The sequence below is a fragment of the Schistocerca serialis genome, chromosome 6 (genome assembly GCF_023864345.2).
Source record: "Schistocerca serialis cubense isolate TAMUIC-IGC-003099 chromosome 6, iqSchSeri2.2, whole genome shotgun sequence".
Lineage (NCBI taxonomy): Eukaryota > Metazoa > Arthropoda > Insecta > Orthoptera > Acrididae > Schistocerca > Schistocerca serialis.
Window position 1 is genome coordinate 716,663,352 of NC_064643.1, and position 20,929 is coordinate 716,684,280.

Sequence of the window (20,929 nt, forward strand, 5' to 3'; positions counted from 1 at the left end):
TCTTAAGATGGATGATTCATTATTAATAATTTCTTATGCCATTATTCCACAAAATATTGCCAAGATATATGGAATTTGATATAGGAAACAATGACAGGTTTTGATGGTTAGTAATTTTATACTTAATAATGCCAATTATGAAAAAAAGTCCAATAACGGTATTCTTATCACATTATCTTGAGTTGAATGTCATGAGGTTCCTGCTACTGAATCCCCGCATTGTCACATGTTGATAGATTGACTTTTTCATTATAAATTACTATGCATTGCATATTGTCAAATTTTACTTTAGTATATAGTGATAGTTTAGAAATAAGGTACAGGTCTTTGATTAGTGCATTTTTTGGATAACTGCAGCGTCGATCTCTTGTAGAATTTTAGAACACATTTTTTGCTTGCGTATCATGTCATTTCTGGAAACCCAGAATCTACTATGTAGGAATCAACATGGATTCCGGAAACAGCGATCGTGTGAGACCCAGCTCGCCTTATTTGTTCATGAGACCCAGAAAATATTAGATACAGGCTCCCAGGTAGATGCTATCTTTCTTGACTTCCGGAAGGCGTTCGATACAGTTCCGCACTGTCGCCTGATAAACAAAGTAAGAGCCTACGGAATATCAGACCAGCTGTGTGGCTGGATTGAAGAGTTTTTAGCAAACAGAACACAGCATGTTGTTATCAATGGAGAGACGTCTACAGACGTTAAAGTAACCTCTGGCGTGCCACAGGGGAGTGTTATGGGACCATTGCTTTTCACAATATATATAAATGACTTAGTAGATAGTGTCGGAAGTTCCATGCGGCTTTTCACGGATGATGCTGTAGTATACAGAGAAGTTGCAGCATTAGAAAATTGTAGCGAAATGCAGGAAGATCTGCAGCGGATAGGCACTTGGTGCAGGGAGTGCCAACTGACCCTTAACATAGACAAATGTAATGTATTGCGAATACATAGAAAGAAGGATCCTTTATTGTATGATTATATGATAGCGGAACAAACACTGGTAGCAGTTACTTCTGTAAAATATCTGGGAGTATGCGTGCGGAACGATTTGAAGTGGAATGATCATATAATATTAATTGTTGGTAAGGCGGGTACCAGATTGAGATTCATTGGGAGAGTCCTTAGAAAATGTAGTCCATCAACAAAGGAGGTGGCTTACAAAGCACTCGTTCGGCCTATACTTGAGTATTGCTCATCAGTGTGGGATCCGTACCAGATCGGGTTGACGGAGGAGGTAGAAAAGATCCAAAGAAGAACGGCGCGTTTCGTCACAGGGTTATTTGGTAACCGTGATAGCGTTACGGAGATGTTTAACAAACTCAAGTGGCAGACTCTGCAAGAGAGGCGCTTTGCATCACGGTGTAGCTTGCTCGCCAGGTTTCGAGAGGGTGCGTTTCTGGATGAGGTATCGAATATATTGCTTCCCCCTACTTATACCTCCCGAGGAGATCACGAATGTAAAATTAGAGAGATTAGAGCGCGCACGGAGGCTTTCAGACAGTCGTTCTTCCCGCGAACCATACGCGACTGGAACAGGAAAGGGAGGTAATGACAGTGGCACGTAAAGTGCCCTCCGCCACACACCGTTGGGTGGCTTGCGGAGTATCGATGTAGATGTAGATGTATATACGGTTTCTGGAAATTGCAACATGAGTGAAGAAGAGTGCTCCTTATATGCTCCTGATATGAATCTCTCAATAGATTCAAAGTAGGATTTGAGTTGTGAATTATTATAATTACTGAACAGTGCATGAATAACAAAACAATTCCAAATACTTTATTTCTGTGTGTAATTGTAAGTCAAATGTCATCTATGTTTCATTTATTTATTGATCATTCCACCAAGTCATTCATTAATTGTAGAATATATGCCCTGCACTTTCAAGTTTCATCACTCACTCTCATTGTTCAGTTTCTCTCTAGAATACCTTTTCTTTACTAGTGAAATTTATCCATGATGATCATTATTGAACAAAGCTTTGCTGTGAATCATATACCTCTTGAAATTTTATCTCTTTAACTGCTAAGAAAGAAAGAAAAAGAGGCAGAGGAATATACGTTGAAATATGATTTGGGGATCTGCAGGATGAGTTATATCAGTACATGTCTGTGTTGAAAAGATACAGGAGAGGAATGAAACACAGCACATTAAATTGTTGTTTTTGTCATAACTGTACCAAATTCATCTACTTGTATAGTCTGATCAGAATTGTTTTAGGATTGACACTTTGAACTGGAGTACATAGAGGCTCAAAGCAGAGTTACAAACTCCTGCACGGAACAGATGTGTAATTTTACATTTCATTCAGCTTGCTCATATTCACAAGCTATTCTGTGTACTAAGTTAGAGTTGGCATCAATGTCTTCTGGAAGAGATGCATAATGTTTTCATCTTAGATTTCTTTGTGGCAAAAACTTTTTAAGACAGTACATGGAAAGTTTACAAAAATGCATTTCCCAGTGTCTTTTTCAAATTTTCAATGTGCAACAAACTTTTTTGTTGTTGGATTTAAGTGAACACATTATAGGAATGAAATCTTAAAAATACATCATATTTTCACCTACTTCAATCTGGCACACTGTCAAAGATCTATTAACATGGGATAATTTGAGTTGAATGTGATACGTGGTACTGCACTTGCCCATTTGGTTTCAAGGAGAGAAACAAGCATTAGGTTTATAATTAATTTGTTATTACTTGTTATAAAACTGTCTACTTATTTCTGACATAAAAAAAATTTATGCCTATTAATTGAGATGAGAAAACTTACCTGTTTTGAAGAGAGAAGACTAGTGGTAACAAAATACACTACTTCAGCACTGCACAAATTATAATGTAATCAGAGGTATTTTGTTTGTATAATTATTTCTGAGTTCCTAAAATGAATTGCATTTGGACTCAGCTTCTGATAACAGCCTTATTATTAACAGTGAAGCATATGAAAATATATTTTGCTATGAAGGTACTTCAACTGCACTGACCAAACATTCAGCTGAATCAAACTGTGCATCTTATTTGTGATGACATAGGGAAAACTCTACTGGCATTACTATTGTCGCTATTGCATAGGCTTCATGTTAGACTGTCACTGCCATTATTTAATGACAATTCATTTCCGATAGTAAAAATTGCTTCCTAACAGCTTTGTTGCTGAGTGCGTTGACAGCAGCTCTCTTTTTTTTTAATTAAGGTAAAATTTAATTGGGGTCCATATCAATTCTGTTGGGTTGAAATGGCAGTGACAGTTTGACGGCCCAGTGACATTGTGCCCACACATTTTTGTCAGCTCATCAATTTTGTACCTGAGTAATCATAGTTCCGTATGCTCCATCTGTCTAAGAGTATCAGTTACTTCAAAATTTCAGCAACAACAGAGTAGTTGGTAGTATTATCAAGAACAGTTGTTGACAGTGTAGGCATATAATGTTTAAATCATTTCCCTTGACTGACTTCATATGACATGTTTTGGCTAAGAAAGTGACATTGAAATTACCATTGCTTCAGCTACAGCTCATGAGATTGACTGAATGCATGCTGTGTCTTCCTTGTAAGCCTCACTCTAGGGTACTTCCTTTGTAGCTGTCAATCCTAAAGTAATTTTGAGAAGGTTATAGTACTGTTCCTGTGGATGTTGATGTCACCAATGTAATCGCTTTTGGCTGAACTATTACTGCACAGTTTTTACAGTGGAAGTCTTTGCTTATCAGAAATGAAGTTAGTCAGGTACTGGCCTCCAAGGCACATTCCGAGGACTACTTTTTTTTCTATTTTCTTCCAAATTTTGCCATTTTTTTATGTTTGATTCCATAACTTTGTAGTTTCCTATCTTATATGCAACCATTTTCTTCCTCAAACATATTACAGCATAATCAGGAAAAGGTGTGTGTTGTATGCAGCAAAACTTTCCTTGAGAATTCACCGACAAAAGTCATTGGGATATCGCAAAGTCACCACTGTCAAAGTATCAGTCAAAATAGCATTGGTTTAAAGTACAGTTCAATGAAACTAGTTTATTTATTTAACCTCGTCTGATTAGGGCCATCAGGCCCTATCTTAAATCAGACTAGGGTTTCACGTACACAGTGACTTTTTTACATCATAATTTCCATGAAATGGCAATTTTAATATGACAAATAGTGTTACAGTGATTTGAGTGTGAAGTGGCAGTGATGATGATGATGATAATAATAATAATAATAATAATAATAATAATTACAGCGGCAGATACAAAACAAATTTATGGGTGTACAGGATAGATGTTTCCTGATACAGTGACCTCCGGGGAGAGGAAATTTAAGGAGACTGCACCAACTAAGAATACTGGGGAAAGAGGAAGATATGATAGGGTAGAAGGATGTTCAAGGGTAGCAAGTGCATATAGGGACAATGGTAATTCATATTATTGCTTTAGTAGAAATGTCATTAACTGTCTTCAGAAGCTGGAGATTTTATTCAGTTCTCCACTATAATGTGGGAGGTTATTTCAGAGTTGGGTTCCTGTTGTGGAGAAGGATTTTGAGAAAGTGGCTGAACAATGGAGTGGTACAGAAAGGATTATGCTCTGATGGGGGAAGGTGTTTGTGCTAAGTTGTTCAGGTAAGAGCATTAAGGTTGTGGAGAGATACTAGGGACAGTGTTCGTTGATAAGACAGTAGAGAAGACAGAGGTTGTAGAAGTCTCTGCACCCGTCTGCACGCAGCCAGGATATCTATGCATATGGTGGTAAAATATGATAAAAGAGCCAAACATCACAGGTATAGTGAATACAGCTATTCATAACCAGTTCCAGGTGCTATGAGCTTTCCTGAGAAAGGCCTTGCAGAATAACATTGTTGTAATCAAAAATTGGAAGTATAAGGGTTTGTACAAGTTTCTTTATGGGTCAAGAAGGAATAGCTTTTCATATTTTTGTAGGGTGTGGAGAGATGATGATGCCTTCTTGCACATGCAGTTATGTGCTCAGTCCAGTGTAGATTTACATCTTCTCTTAGACTCTTTGCCAAAGGAGGGATGTTGGTATTTGTCCCATTCAGGGTTAAAGATGATAGGGATTCCTGATATTTTGGGCTAATGAGCCTAGAATGACCAACCAGTGGCACTTGAGTTTTGGATGCATAGAGCTGTAACCCTGTATTCTGCACCTATTTTGATAGTGCACATAGGTCAGTATTGAGATTCTCAATAACTGTCTTCAGATTTGTTGGTCTTGCACTTAGATGCATCATACATGTGGTATTTGCAGTAGGACAAAACTGATGATGCATCATTTACGCTTGATGAAGAAAGTGTATAGGACCCCAATACTGAATTCTGGGGGATACTTGATACTGCCTTCCTTCATTATGACTTTATGTTGTCAGACATGATGCATTGCTGGTGAGATGTCAGGTATGGGCAAAACCTTTGCACTGCATTTGGTGAGAAATTTATGCTGCTAAGTTTGGCAAGCAAAATGTTGAAATCAACAGTGTCAAAGGCTTTGTTGGTGTCTAAGAGGCATCCACGGCAAGTTTGACCTCATCTGTTACCTATATTAAGGCAGATGTGCTGCAGTGTTTATGGGAACCTGATTGATACTCGTTTAGTAGGTTGTTTGTAGCTAGCCAGTTTGTTAGCTGGTGATAGCGTATATTTTCTAAGGCCTTGGACAGTGCAAGAATAATGGTGGCTGCTCATGTGTACACAGCCAGTTGGTTTTCATGCTTAGTTAGAATACTAGACATTAGTTTCAGAACAGCTGATAAATCTCAGGACTGTTTTCGCTGTGCCCCACTCTTAATTGTGTAATAAATATCTATCACAAGACTCCAGTAAGAGGTGGTGAGTGTATGTTTGCAACAGGGTCATCCATAGGAGAAAGATTTATAGGTGCAGGACTGAAAGCAGGAGAGGCATAGGGATAGCCTTGAATATTTTGTAGTTTCAGTAGGCAGTGAAGTACTACTTGTTTGGGAGGGTGGGATTTTATGTAGGACATCTCTCACCTAGGGACATTGACAGTTCTGAATTTAGCGTGGACCACACTAAAATAGAGTTTGTCCAAATTGCCTAATTTATTCTTTATAGTAGGTCAAGAGGAGGAGGTGTACTTGGGACAGGCCAGGAGATATGGGGAGATAGGTTACGTCATGATCACACAGAGAGTCCAAAATCAGAGATTCAATTAAAAGGCATACCCAGGAGAAGATATAGACTTAGATCACAGTTTCATATTGATGAAGAGTAGGCAGAAGTTTAAGAGACTAGTCAGTCAAAGAGATACACTCATAGTTCTCAGAGGGTATAGATATTGTGATAATGAGTGGCTAAGTAGGCAGTCATCTGAACAGGAGTGGACAACTGTAAAAAGGGCAATAACGGGTGTTGGAAAGGAAAACATAGGTACAAAGAAGGTAACAGCAAAGAAACCATGGGTAACAGAAGAAATACTTCAGTTGATCAATGAGAGAAGGAAGTACAAAACCATTCAGGGAAATTCAGAAATACAAATCGCTAAAGAATGAAATAGTAGGAAGTGCAGGGAAGCTAAGATGAAATGGCTCTATGAAAAATGCGAAGAAATCAAAAAAGAAATGATTGTTGGAAGGACTGAATCGGCATATAGAAAAGTCAAAACAATCTTTGGTGAAATTAAAAGCAAAGATTGTAACATTAAAAGTGCAAAGGAAATTCCACTGTTAAATACGAAGGAGAGAGTGGATTGGTCGAAAGAGTGCACTGAGAGCCTGTATGAGTTGGAGGACTTCTCTGATGATGTGACAGATGAAGAAACAGGAGCTGATAGGGAAGAAATAGGGGATCTGGGAATCCAGTATTAGAATCAGAATCTAAAAGAGCTTTGGAAGACTTAAGATAAAATAAGGCAGAAGGAATAGATAACATTCCATTGGAATTTCTTAAATCATTGGTAGAAGTGGCAATAAAACTACTATTACGTTGGTGTGCAGAATGTATGGGACTGGTGGTATACCAGCAGATTTTTGGAAAGATAACACCCACTTAATTCTGAAGATAGAAAGATGTAACAAGTGTGAGAGTTATCGCTTAGTCAGCTTAACTGCTCATGCATCCAAGTTGCTGTCAAGAATACTTTACAGAAGAATGGAGAAGAAAATTCAGAATCTGTTAGATGACAATCACTTTAGCTTTAGGAAAAGTAAAAGCATCACAGAGTCTGTTGGGACATTGTGGCTGGTAGGTATTAAAATCCATGGAGAAGAAATAAAAACTTTGAGGATCGCCGACGACATTGTAATTCTGTCAGAGACAGCGAAGGACTTGGAAGAGCAGTTGAACGGAATGGACAGTGTCAGGATATATGATGAACATCAACAAAAGCAAAATGAGGATAATGGAATGTAGTCGAATTAAGTCGGGTAATGCTAAGGGAATTAGATTAGGAAACAAGACACTTAAAGTAGTAAAGAAGTTTAGCTATTTGGGAGCAAAATAACTGATGATGGTTGAAGTAGGGAGGATATAAAATGTAGATTGGCAATGGCAAGGAAAGCGTTTTTGAAGAAGAGAAATTTGTTAACATCGAGTATAGATTTAAGTGTCAGGAAGTCGTTTCTGAAAGTATTTGTATGGAATGTAGCCCTGTATGGAAGTGAATCATGGATGATAAATAGTTTGGACAAGAAGAGAATAGAAGCTTTCGAAATGGGGTGTTACAGAAGAATGCTGAAGATTAGATGGGTAGATCACATAACTAATGAGGAGGTATTGGATAGAATTGGGGAGAAGAGGAATTTGTGGCACAACTTGACAAGAAGAAGGGACCGGTTGGTAGGACATGTTCTGAGGCATCAAGGGATCACAAATTTAGCATTGGAGGACAGTGTGGGGGGTAAAAATCGTAGAAGGAGACCAAGAGATGAATACACTAAGCAGATTCAGAAGGATGTAGGTTGCAGTAAGTACTGGGAGATGAAGAAGCTTGCTCAGGATAGAGTAGCATGGAGAGCTGCATCAAACCAGTCTCAGGACTGAAGACCACAACAACAACAACGGAAGCAAGACTGAAGAAAAATCAAGACACATTCATAAGATTTGTCGATCTGGAAAAAGCACTCTACAATGTAAAATGCTGCAAAATATTTGAAATTCTGAGAAAAATAGGGGTAAGCTCTGTGGAAAGATGGGTAAGATATAATATACAAGAACCAAGAGAGAACAATAAGACTTGAAGACCAAGAATGAAGCACTCAGATTAAAAAGTCCCTACTGTTCAAGCTATACATCGAAAAATCGATGACAGAAAGGTTTAAGAGTTGGATTAAAATTCAGGGTGCTAGAAAATCAATGATAAGATTCACTAATGACATTTCTATCCTCAATGAAAGTGAAGAAGAATTGCAGGATGTGCTGGATTGAGTGAACAGTTTAATGAGTGCAGGATATGGATACAGAGTAAATCGAAGAAAGACAAAAGTAGTGAGAAGAAGCAGAAACAGCAACAGTGAGAAATTTACCAAAAGAATTGTGGATCATAAAGTAGATGAAGCTAAGGAATTCTGATACCTAGGCACCAAACTAACCTATAATGGATGGGGCAAGGAGGGCATAAAAACAGTCCATCACTGGCAAAAAGAGCATTCCTGGATAAGAGAAGTCTAATAGTATCAAAAATTGGCCTTAATTTGGAGAAGAAATCTCTGAGGATGTATGTTTGGAGCACACCATTGTTTGGTAATGAAACTTGGACAGTGGAAAAACTAACACAGAAGAGAATTGAAGCATTTGAGATGTCGTATTACAGAAGAATGTTGAAAATTAGGAGGATTGATAAGGTAAGGAATCAGGAGGTTCTCTGAAGAGTCAGAGAGGAAAGGAATATATGGGGGAAAAAAAACTGATAAGTAGAAGGGACATCTGCTAAAACATCAGGGAATAACTTCTGTGGTATTAGAGGGCAATGTAGAGGATAAAAACTGTTGAAGAAGACAGAGATTGGAGACATTCAGTTAAGTATTGAAGATGTAGGCTGCAAGTGTTACTCTGAAATGAAAAAGTTGTCACAGGAGAGGAATTCGTGATGAGCTTCTTCAAACCATTCAGAAGCTTGATGATAAAAAAAACCTCTTCTCCAGGAACTGTTTTCTTGCCATCACTAATATACATTTTGTATTGCCCCTAGTTCTGCCATCATTTGTTATTTTATTAAAAGACATCTTCTATACACCATGAGCTGCACTAGATATGTTTTATTTTTCTAAACCGGTTTTCAGGCTTATAACCTATCCTCAGTGGTATCTGATACAGAGGAACAAACAACTGTACGTTCATCGATTTCTGCAAAATGATAACTGTGCATATGAGCCGCTGGGAATGCAAGTGGTCTAAGTAAAAAAAAAAAAAAAATAGTTTTTGAGCTATACCACTCAGTTTACTCGCAATGCACAGAAATTTGTTGTGGAGAAGTGGTGTAACGATAACTCCCACCGGAACCACTTGAGAGCTCCAAATGCATTCTTCCTCTCACGCCAGAGTGTAGGGTGTTCACAGGAATAGTGGTATAAGTCAGGTGGCAAGGCCACGTGGCCTTGTTGTTTTGTGTTGTTTTGCATGTTTATTTATTTATGCTCTAAAATCAAAAAGGCATTGTAACAGTACTAGTAAGTATTAGCACTGTTTTCTTTCTTTAGATTTGTAATATTCCAAGTGTTATTAAAGCAGAAATTGTCTTTATAGGGGGAGTTTGTACTTCATGTTGAAGTCTAGCTTAAAACCTACACAAATCAAGCAGTGATGTTCACATTAAATACATGATCCATAAAACTCATCCCTCTCAACTATGCTATGTGACACTCCAAGCCAAAAAGAGAAGACATGATGACACTTCTCTCGTACATCCATGTGGTGCACTATGCTTTCTTCAACCAACTGACAACTGCAAGTTTGGCTAAGGAATCTGGACTTGGATGTGTTGACCCTTTGGCAGAGGAAGATGATGTGACGGTGGAATCGAGTAAATAGACATGCTCCATTATGAAGCCTCTTGAAGTATCAGCTTGACAAGAATTACATTTTAAGAAATTTTGACATTTAGAAACAACAGTTTATTTATAATCCATAGATGAATGCACTGCTGAACTGTTGAACGGACTCAGTAGGTAACATTCTAGTAATTAACAACAATATTGCAATTATTTTAACTCAATTTGTGTGAGAAAAGTGCACAATGTTAGCAGTAAGTGCAGACTCACATTTACTGTATCGCATTACGTTAATGTTTTATAAATAAACTGCAATTATGGGGATTAAAAGGCAGCATATTTCTTCTCAGGTATTGAACTTCACCAATATGTTTATAAGAAGAGTAATTTATACCACTTTACCTTTCACTATGAATAAATTTCTGTGAGGAAAATTGGTACTCCAACTTTTATGGACTATAAAAAGGAATGTAAGGTACAAATAACTAAAATGTCTGTAGTAAACATAATTGTAGTATTTCATTTGTACATTTCATCAAAATAGTCAAGAAGTATTTTAAAGTATGTATTTACACTAAACAAAATGCAAACCCTTTCATTTCTCAGAAGTGGAAAAAATTGAGTTATACCATTTTTTCTCTCAGCAGTTTATAAATAGCAGTTGGCCTAATATAAGTTTTCTTACATTATGTGCTTCTATAGCAATGACGTGGTTGTCATTTAATGTGACAGGACCTGAAATATGTCCTATAACGTAGTAGACAGTTCGTCTTGTACATTACTACTATCAAATTTTAGGCAGTGGCTGTGACCCAAAACTACCCAGTTATGAAATTATACACAAAAAACAGGAAGAACATAGTAAGAGCAGAAATCAGATTACATCAGGAAAAGGAAGCAAGTAGAAAAATATATGTTTATAACCTTACCATACCGGGGCCACATTTCTGACAAAAATTAGTCATTTCTTTTGAGAAACTAACCTCAAAATCGGCTTCACAACAGAGAGAAATGTAAAATCACATCTTTTACACAATGTCAATAACAGGCAAATATATAATATATCAGGGGTGTATAAAGTAACGTGTAATGATAGTGATAAATTTTGTGTTGGGCAAACAGGGAGAAACTTCAAAACAAGATTTAGAGAAAATACTAATGTTAGTGAAGCCAATCCCTGAGCATTCAGTGCTAATGTAAGGGAATATTCTGCTAATGGTGTTAACAAAAACATTACCATTCTCCACAAAATGGAAAAAACCCAGATTTGTGGAGAAGAAGAAATTGAAATGTACAGACATATGACAAACAACCAGACAACATACTTAAGGAACAAACAGAGTTACAGAATAAGATGTGTATACAAAATTTCAAAAGTGTTTTAACTGAATAATTTTGGTTTGGAGTCTACATCCAAGTTGTAAACATTGTCTAATTTGGTATGATATCTTGGATTATTTTGCAATCTTATACCTTTTGTATATTCTACCTTCACATGCCAATTGTCAAAAATTGTAATTCACACAATTATATGAATGCATGTCCCAAAATATATAGATATGATCTTAGAAATAACAAAAAATAGGTAACATAGATTCCATGACCTGTCAGTACCATGTTTACTCTATATGACGGCTATGTCAGACATTAACAAGAATTGTCACTGCCTAAAATTTGATAGTAATAATATAATTGACAAACTATGTACTATCTTGTAGGACATATTTTAGATTCTGTCATATTAACTGACAAGCATGTCATTGCTGCAGAAGCGCATAATGTAGGTGGAATTATATTACTGCTATATGTGTACAGTTATCATTTTGCAGAAATCTTTGCACATGCAGTTGTTTGTTCCTGTTTACCAGATGCCACTGAGATTAGGTTAAAAACCTGAAAAACAGTTTTGGAAAGTAAAACATTTCTAGTGCAGCTCATGATGTCTTTTAATTAATATCTGAAAGCTGCAGAGCTCCAAGCATTCAGGATTTGTTGTTATACTGCCCAAACATCAAAACTCTTCTACCACCTTTAGTGTATCATTTACTAATCTAATTTCCTCAGCATCACATGACTTAATTCAACTACATTCATTACCTTTGTATTGCTTTTGTTGATGTTCATCTTATAACCTCCTTTCAAGATACTGTCCATTTCATTCAATTGTTCTTCCAACTCCTTTGCAGTCACCAACAGAATTGCAATGTCATTGTGAAATCTCAAAGTTTTTATATCTTCTCCCTAAACTTTAATTCTGTCTCCAAATTTTTCTTTAGCTTCACTTATTGCTTATAAAATATACAGAGTGAATAAAATCAGGTATAGGCTACAACTCTATCTCACTTCTGTCTCAACCACTGCTTCATGTTCATGCCCTTCGACTCCTATAAATGTTACTTGGTTTCTGTACAAGTCGTATATAACTTTTTGCTTCCTGTATTTTACACCTATTACCTTCAGAATTACAAAGATAGTATTCACGTCAACTTTGCTAAAAGCTTTCTCTAAGTTGACAAATGCTACACAAAATAGGTTTGTCTTTCTTTAACTTGTCTCCTAAGAGAAGCCATTGGGTCAGTATTGCTTTGCCTGTTCCTACCTTTTTCCAGAACCCAAACTGATATTCCCCAAGGTATGCTTCTATCAGTATTTCCATTCTTCTGTAGATAATTTTTGTCAATATTTTGCAACCATGACTTATAAAATTCATAGTTCGGTAATATTCACACATGTCAGCACCTGCTTTCTCTGTGATTGGAATTACCACACTCACCTTGAAGTCTGAGGGTATTTCACCTGCCAGATACATCTTGCACACCAGCTGTAATACTTTTATCATGGCAGGCTCTCCCATGGATATCGATAGTTCTGGGGGTATTTTGTCTACTCCAGGGTCCTTGTTTCGGCTTAGTTCTGTGAGTGCTCTGTCAAATTCTTCTTACTGTATATTTCCCATCTCACCCTCATCTACTACCTCTTCCCTTTCTATAATGCTGCCTTCAGATTCATTTCCCTTACATAATCTTTCTATATACTCCTTCCATCTTTCCCTTCTTTGCATAGAACTGGTTTTCCATCTGAGACCTTGATATTCATGGAGCTGCTTCTCTTTTCTTCAAAGGCCACTTTAATTATCCTAGAGGTGATATCTATCTTTCCCATAGTTAATCCTAGTTCGGTAGCCTTGCATTTGCCCTCTAGCCAATCCTGCCTAACCATAGTGCACCTTCTGCAGATCCTATCTTATAGAGTCTGTATTCCCTTGTATTGCCTGGTTCATTTGCTGAATTTTTATGTTTTCTCTGTTCATCAGTTAACTTCAGTATCCCCTGTGATACACAAGGATTTCTGTGTTGTCTATTTACCTGTTTGATCCTCTGCTGCCTTCACAATTTCATCTCTCAAAGCTATCCATTTGTCTTTTATTGTATTCCTTTCCTCTCTTGCAGTCAGTTGTTGCCTAGTGCTCCGTCTAAAACACCCTGGTTCCTCCAGCTTATCCAGGTCCCATCTTCTTATTCTTCTATTTTATTTATTTTTTTTTTTTTTTCAAATTCATCAGTTTTAATCTGCAGTTCACAACTAATAAATTGTGGTAAGAGCCCACATTTGCACTTGGAAGTGTCTTACAGTCTAAAATCTGGTATTTAAATCTCTGTCTTACCATTAGATAATCAGTCAGAAACATACCTGTGTCTCCAGGTCTCTTCCACACATACAACCTTCTTTCATGGTTCTTAAACCAAGTGCTAGTGATGATTAAATTACGTTTTGTGCAGAATCTTACCAAGGAGCTTCCTCTTTCATTCCTTTCTCCCAGTCTGTATTTTCATACTATTTGTCCTTCTCCTCCTCTGACTATACATCAAATTAATCTTATTAGTATTGACTTTGAGACCTGTTTTTAGACTTCCTCTTTTAATCTTGTGTGGGATAGTTGTCTGTCTTGATCGAACAATAATTTTATTTAATTACTGGTTTTGTCCCTCTCCGAGACTCGTCTTCACATGAAAAAGGTTACTGCAAAATACTTTTTGTTCAAGAAGTTTAGTACATTGAGATACATGCAAGTACTCAATGATGCTCTATTAAATAAAAATTTGTTGTTGAAGTTTATCTGCACTAATTGCCAAAATTACAGTGTTATTGGCAAACCAAAGAAAGTTTAGAAATGTTTTAGGAATGACCCAAGTGATCTTATAAATTCATCACTGCTCACAGAGTATAAGAGTAATACAATATAACCGTGGATAACATAAGAATCCCCATAAGGTCATTTGCAGAAGACGACATTGCATACACGAAAGTCAGAATACCATAAAATTGTTGGGAACTTCCAATAAAGACCTGCAGAGAATCGACACTTGTTTTCAGGATTTCCAGCTGACTGCCAACATAAATAAGTGTAACGTATTACACGTAAAATGATGGAAAACATATTATTGTTCGATTACAGTGTTGGTCACTGGAAATAACAAATGTCATAAAATATCAGGAATAAACATTTGGAATAGCGTAACATCCACATGAAATTAGTTACAGCTAAAGCAAATTCTGGACTGATATCCTAAGGAAATTCACACACAGAAGAGGGAGCTTCCAAAACACTTGCTTAACCAGTTCTTGAGAATTGCTTGTCCTCCTGAGATCCTTACTGGATGTGAAAAATAGAAAAAATTCAAAGGCGAAAGGTGTGCTTAATCACAGGTTGATTTCAGAAGCACAGCAGTGTCACAAATTTGCTCATCCAACTCTGGTATTAGATGCTGCACAGGGACGTGTTGTGAGTCACAGAGAGTTGCTGTTAACGTTCTCTGAGTGTACATTTTGATAAGTCTCAGGCAATATATTTCCACTAATGTACATCTCGTGATATTATCAGGACTGGAAAATTGGAGGATATAAGGAGAATAACTGACCGTTGTACATCCCATACACCATTCAAAATTGGAAGAAGAAACAGAAATACACTCCTCCAGCAGTCAGTATAGCGGCTTGTGCAGTATAGATGTTGATGTAAAATGGTAATTCATACTCATTGCTTCATTCGTATTTTAGACATGGTCCACTCTGTGGTATTTACTTCTGAAGTCTACTTGTTGGTCAGCATGATTGAAACATAATGTTTTCTATGTAGTTTCTGATCATTTTAATGAGTATCTTGCACTAGTATTCTTAATACTTTCGTGTGTTCACAAATATATGGCCAGTTGTGTTTGGTTCTGACTATATTAATGATCACACAGTACTGTGTGTGTGTGTGTGTGTGTGTGTGTGTGTGTGTGTGTGTGTGTGTGTGTAGTTTATATGTGCTTATTGAGAACTGTTGTATAATTTAGAAACTATTACTTTCCAGCTGGTGTTTAACATCCCATACTCACTTGAGAGAGTGAGGGACGCAGTCAGGACAAGGTTAAGAGCAGAAGCTGCCCCTCTTCCGGAATACCTGTTGTCTAGATCTTTTGCTGGAGCTACACACGAAGACCTCATCCGGGGAGTCCAGCAGGCATCAGATGGCTTTGTTTATGCTCGCTTCATTCACATGTACCCCAACCGAGTTTCTTCACTCACAAAATGGCTAGCTAGTTGGATGAGGAAAGGTGAGGTAGTAATTGAAAATATTTGTTATTACATTTAATAAAAGCCTACCAGTTCTAGCTGGACTGAATGTATCAAGAACTGATTTTAAACTGCAACAAATAATATAACAATAAAAAACACAAACATAAAAGAAATCAAATTACAGCAACTGCAGATGCTGCTATGGTTGCTTGTGCTGTCACAATTCAGATAGTCCAATTTTTTTTCCAGGAGAGCTTTGCCAATTACCAAGTGTCAGCCAGTCGAAATTTCTGGTATTGCAATGACACTGCCTTGCAAGGCAAACACATCCATAACTATTTCTTTCAGTCTTCATCATATAAGCATGATTCCCCTGTTAATCCAGACTAATAGTATCCTACACACTTGAAAAGTATTTCAGAAAAACCATACAAATGTTTTGTAAACAGTCTATTCCATACACAGTCTGCAGCTTCACAATATTCTACTAATAATTCACAACCTGTCATGTATTTTATCCAAAACTGACCGTATTTGGTATTTCCACCTTGTGCTTCTGTACATTATTATTTCCAAATATTTGTATGGTGTTACTTACTTCATTTATATGTCATTAATGACGAAGCCAAACACTAATACATTTTTACACTTCTTGTAAGGCACAACTATATATTGTCCTGGTATAAATGCAACTAACTCTTCATGCATTTTTTCACTTCGTGTTTTCTTCTTCTTCTTCTTCAGTGCATAATGTGTGACATTTGTAACTTTTGAAATTCACACCTCCTAAAGCACACAATATATTTTCCTGTATTAAGAGTTACTTGAGTTATTTATACCAGGTTATACACTGTCTCATCACATTAATTGGACCACCTCTCAGAAGCCTTAATAACCACTTTTTGCAGTGCAGACCGCTGTACAACATGCAGAAAGAGTGTCAGTGAGGTTCTTGAAGGAACCAAAGGCATGTGTAGCCATGCCGACTCCAGCTGTGGCCATTTGTGCTAGATTTCTCGGTTAAGCATTTATGGCACATACAGCCCAATCGTGGTGGTTCCAAAGATTCTCATTGGGTTAAAATATGGGGAATTAGGTGGCCAAGGGAATACAGTAAACTGATCCGTGCTCTGCAAACCATGCATGCACACTGTGAGCTGTATGATAGATTGCATTTTCCTCCTGGTAGATGCCATCATGCTGAGGAAGAGAAAATTGCATGTAGGGATGGACATGGTCCCCAAGGATAGATGCATAACTGTGTTGATCCACTGTGCATTCCAGGATGATGAGATCACCCAGGGAACGCCACAGAAACATTCCCCATACCATAATGCTCTGTCCTCTGCCCTGAACCCTACAGACAAGTGTTGCAAAGGCCATGCAAATCAACAGCCATCTGTCCAATGGGGCATAAAACATGATTCATCTGAAAGGGCCACTTGTCACCAGTCAGTGACATGCAGTTTTGGTATTGGTGTGCTAATTCAAGCTGTTGTCGTGGTGGACAGTAGTCAGGATGGGTGCGTGTACAAGGCACCTGTTGTGGTGGCCCATATGCAGCAACATTCACTGAATGGTCGTTGAGGAGACACTGTTGATAACCCCTTGGTTCATCTGGGAGGTCAGTTCCTCAACAGTAGCACTCATTTTCACACGTACACATCTCTACAACCATCGTTCACCCCTGTCATATTTGCCTGTGGTGAACCACAGTTGCCTCGGCCACGGTTTTGGATAATGACATTTTGCCGTGCTCATTTTGGAAATACTTTCACCCTTGACCCAAAAGCCAGTGATCATGCCCATTTGGACGCCAGATAAATCACTCCATTTGCACAGTACAGTGTCAACTGCACTGTGTTCCACATCCTCTTGACCCTCTTTATATACCCACCACTGCTAGTGCTGCCATCTTTGAGTGGTTATTACAATTTGACGTCAGACGTAGGCAGTGATCACATTAAAGTGACTGGAGCATGTGTGTACTTGTAAGTCTGACTGAATACAACTGCAGTTTTCATTGCATAGTGTTTCCTCACAGATGATTGTATCATCTGCAATAAGTCAAAGATTGCAATTAATACTATCTGCTAAGTCATTTATTGGTATATTATATGAATTAGTAGTTTATTATTTATTTAGCGTATGGTTGAACACACAGTATTATTAAACATTATTTTACAAATATAAAACAGTTGTCCTAACGGAAAATATACGTATATTATACAATGGCTTAAGGGAGGAATACTTACAACATTGAAATTTAATTTCTCAATCTACTCAACAGCAACAGACATCAGTGCCAGGAAATCCTTTGTGTTGCCTGGGTATGATGTTACAGTACACTCCTGTATGATGTGTTGGATGTCTGGGGATGTCTGAACTCAACTGGAAGATGAGTCCAGCACTTTTTTTCTATTTGAGAAGAAAGTTCTTGCATACACTTTGGTTTATGTGGATTCTGTTAAGTGCAGTGAGGCATACCAAAACATGCTGGATTAATGCTGATGTTAGGTTGATTTGTCCTCCTGGTGGACTATTCTAACCCATATTTGCTCTGTTTATGAGGTACATTAAATCCTTCATTGAGAAGTTTTTAGTGCTGGTTGTGTGTATTGTAGCATGTCAGATGTATTTTAGGGATACAATCCTGAGTGAGAAGCTTGAGGTTGTCCGGTATCTTTTTACTCTCATGTAACAAAACTTACTGCCTTCTGAGTTCAGGCAGAGAGCTCGGGCCTACAATTGGACAGCCTGGGTGTTGTGCTTGCTGGTATGGTTTCTGTGTAGCAACATAGAAATTAGTTATGAAAACATCAAGAAGAGTCACAATATACTATTGGACAGTATGTGATTAAAATAGTGTGAAATATGTTGCAGCACTAGCCATATCAGAAGAAAGGCATGGTACTTTTATGTGAGGAGAGGGTTTTGAATGAAATGTGTTCTGCATTTGTTAAATACTGGTTAAAATCAGATGTGGAATGAACTTCTTGGCCAAGTTTGGACCATTTTAAAACAGAATCTAATTGATTTTGTGTGCAGATTTGTTTTTGTAGATGAAACATGGGTGTGTCAGAACATACAACAAATGAAACTACAAAGAAAACACTGAGTCAGAGACTGATGGCACTGAACTAAAAAAAATTAATTTTACTGGCCAGAAAGATTGAGGCTTGAGCTTTCTGCAATACAAAAGGGATCATTCCATTTGATTTCCTCATTAATGGCAAAACAGTAATGCAAGTACTACATTATTCTTCTATACTACCTGGATGGAAAAATACGTGAGAAGTGGGCCAAGTATGAGTTCTTTGAATATCCACCTCATTCGTCACATTTGCTATCTGTTCCAGCTGTTCCTGCATCAAAAAACATTTGTGGCTGGAAATCTCCAGTGAAGGGGCTACAGCAGCTGTAGATGGATATATTCCCATCCTTCTAGTATCCCAACCCCCCTATGAACCATTGACCTTGCCTTCAGTGGGTTGGCTTTCATGCCTCAGTGATACAGATAGCCATATTGTAGGTGCAATCACAATGGAGGGGTATCTGTTGAGAGGCCAGACAAACATGTGGTTCCTGAAGAGGAGCAGCAGTCTTTTCAGTTGTCGCAGGGGCAACAGTCTGGATGATTGACTGATGTAGCCTTGTATCATAAACCAAAACAGCATTGCTGTGCTGGTACTGTGAACGGCTGAAAGCAAGGGTAAACTACAGCCATAGTTTTCCCCGAAGGGCTCTTGGATAAAATATTCAAGAGGTAAAATAGTCCCTCTTTCGGATCTCCTGTTGGGGACTACTCAGGAGGGTTTTATCATCAGAAGAAACATAATTGGCATTTTACAGATTGGAGTATGGAATGTTAGATCCCTTAATCGGTCAGATAGGTATTTTGGATAGGTTGAGGTTAGATGTAGTGGAAATTAGCAAAGTTTGGTGACAGAAGGAACAGGACTTCTGGTCAGATGAATACGGGGGTATAAATACGAAGTCCAGTAGGGGCAATGCAGGAGTTGGCGTAATAACGAATAAGAAAATAGGAATATGGGTAAGCTACTATGAATAGAAAAGTGAATGCATCATCATAACCAAGATGTGCACACCTACTACAGTAGTACAATTTTACTTGCCAACTAGCTATGCAGATGAGGAAGAGATTGAAGAAATGTATGATAAGATAAAAACTTATTCACATAGTTAAAGGAGACAAAAATTTAATTATGATGGGGACTGGAATTTAACTGTAGGAAAAGGAAGAGAAAGAAAAATAGCAGGTGAATATGGACTGGGGGAAAGGAATGAAAGAGGAATGCGTCTGGTAGAATTTTGTGCAGAACTTAATTTAATCGTTACTAACACTTGGTTTAAGACTCAAAAGAAAGTTGTACACTTGGAAGAGACCTGGAGCCACTAGAAGGTTTCAGACTGATTGTATAATGGTAAGACAGAGATTCAGGAACCAGGTTTTAAATTGGAAGACATCTCCAGGGGCAGATGTGGACTATGGACACAATTTTATTGGTTATGAAATGTAGATTAAAACTAAAGAAGTTGCAAAAAGCCAGGAAGTTAAGGAGATGGGACCTGGATAAGATGAAAGAACCAGAGGTTGTGGAGAGTTTCAGAGGAAGCATTAGGCAGTGGTTGAGTAGAACAGGGGAAAGGAATACAGTGGAAGACAAATGGGTAGTTTAAGAGATGAAATAGTGTAGGCAGCAGAGGATTGAATAGGTAGGAACACAAGGCCTAGTAGAAATCCATAGATAACACAAAAGATATTGAATTTAATTGATGAAAGGAGAAAATTAAAAAATGCAACAAATGAAGCAAGTGAAAGGGAATACAAATATTTAAAAAATGAGATTGACAGGAAGTGCAAAATTGCCAAGCAGGATGGCTAGAGGAGAAATTTAAGGATTTAGAAGTGTTTCACTAGGGGAAAGGTAGATACCACGTACAGGAAAATTAAAGAGGCCTTTGGGGAAATGGGAAGCAGCTGTGTGAATATTAAGAGCTTGGATGATAAACCAGTCCTAAGCAAAGAAGGGACAGCTGAAATGAATGGGAGTAGACAATATTCCGTGAGAACTACAGATAGCCTTGGAAGAGCCAGCCATGACGAAACCCATCCAGCTGGTGTGCAAGATGTAGGGGAGACCCTCAGACTTCAAGAAGAATATAATTCCAATTCCAAAGAAAGCAGTTGCTGACAGATTTGAAAATGGTCGAATTATCATTTTAATATGTCATGGTTGCAAAACACTAACACAAATTCTTTGCAGAAGAATTGGAAAACTGGTAGAAGCCAATCTCAGGGAAATTCAGTTTGGATTCCAGAAATGTAGGAACAAGTGAGGGAATACTTCTCATACAGGATAGGTGAAGAAAAGGCAAACCTACATGTATAGCATTTGT

The 20,929-nt window shown here is 37.7% G+C and overlaps 1 protein-coding gene across 1 annotated transcript in view; it reads left to right on the forward strand.

The window, feature by feature from the left end:
- LOC126484039 (uncharacterized) overlaps positions 1 to 20,929 on the forward strand; it is an 81,989-nt gene that overhangs the window by 19,144 nt on the left and 41,916 nt on the right. Inside the window, exon 3 of the mRNA XM_050107374.1 lies at positions 15,303 to 15,546. Within this exon, the coding sequence (XP_049963331.1) occupies positions 15,303 to 15,546 (244 nt within the window). The remainder of the gene's footprint in view (positions 1 to 15,302; positions 15,547 to 20,929) is intronic.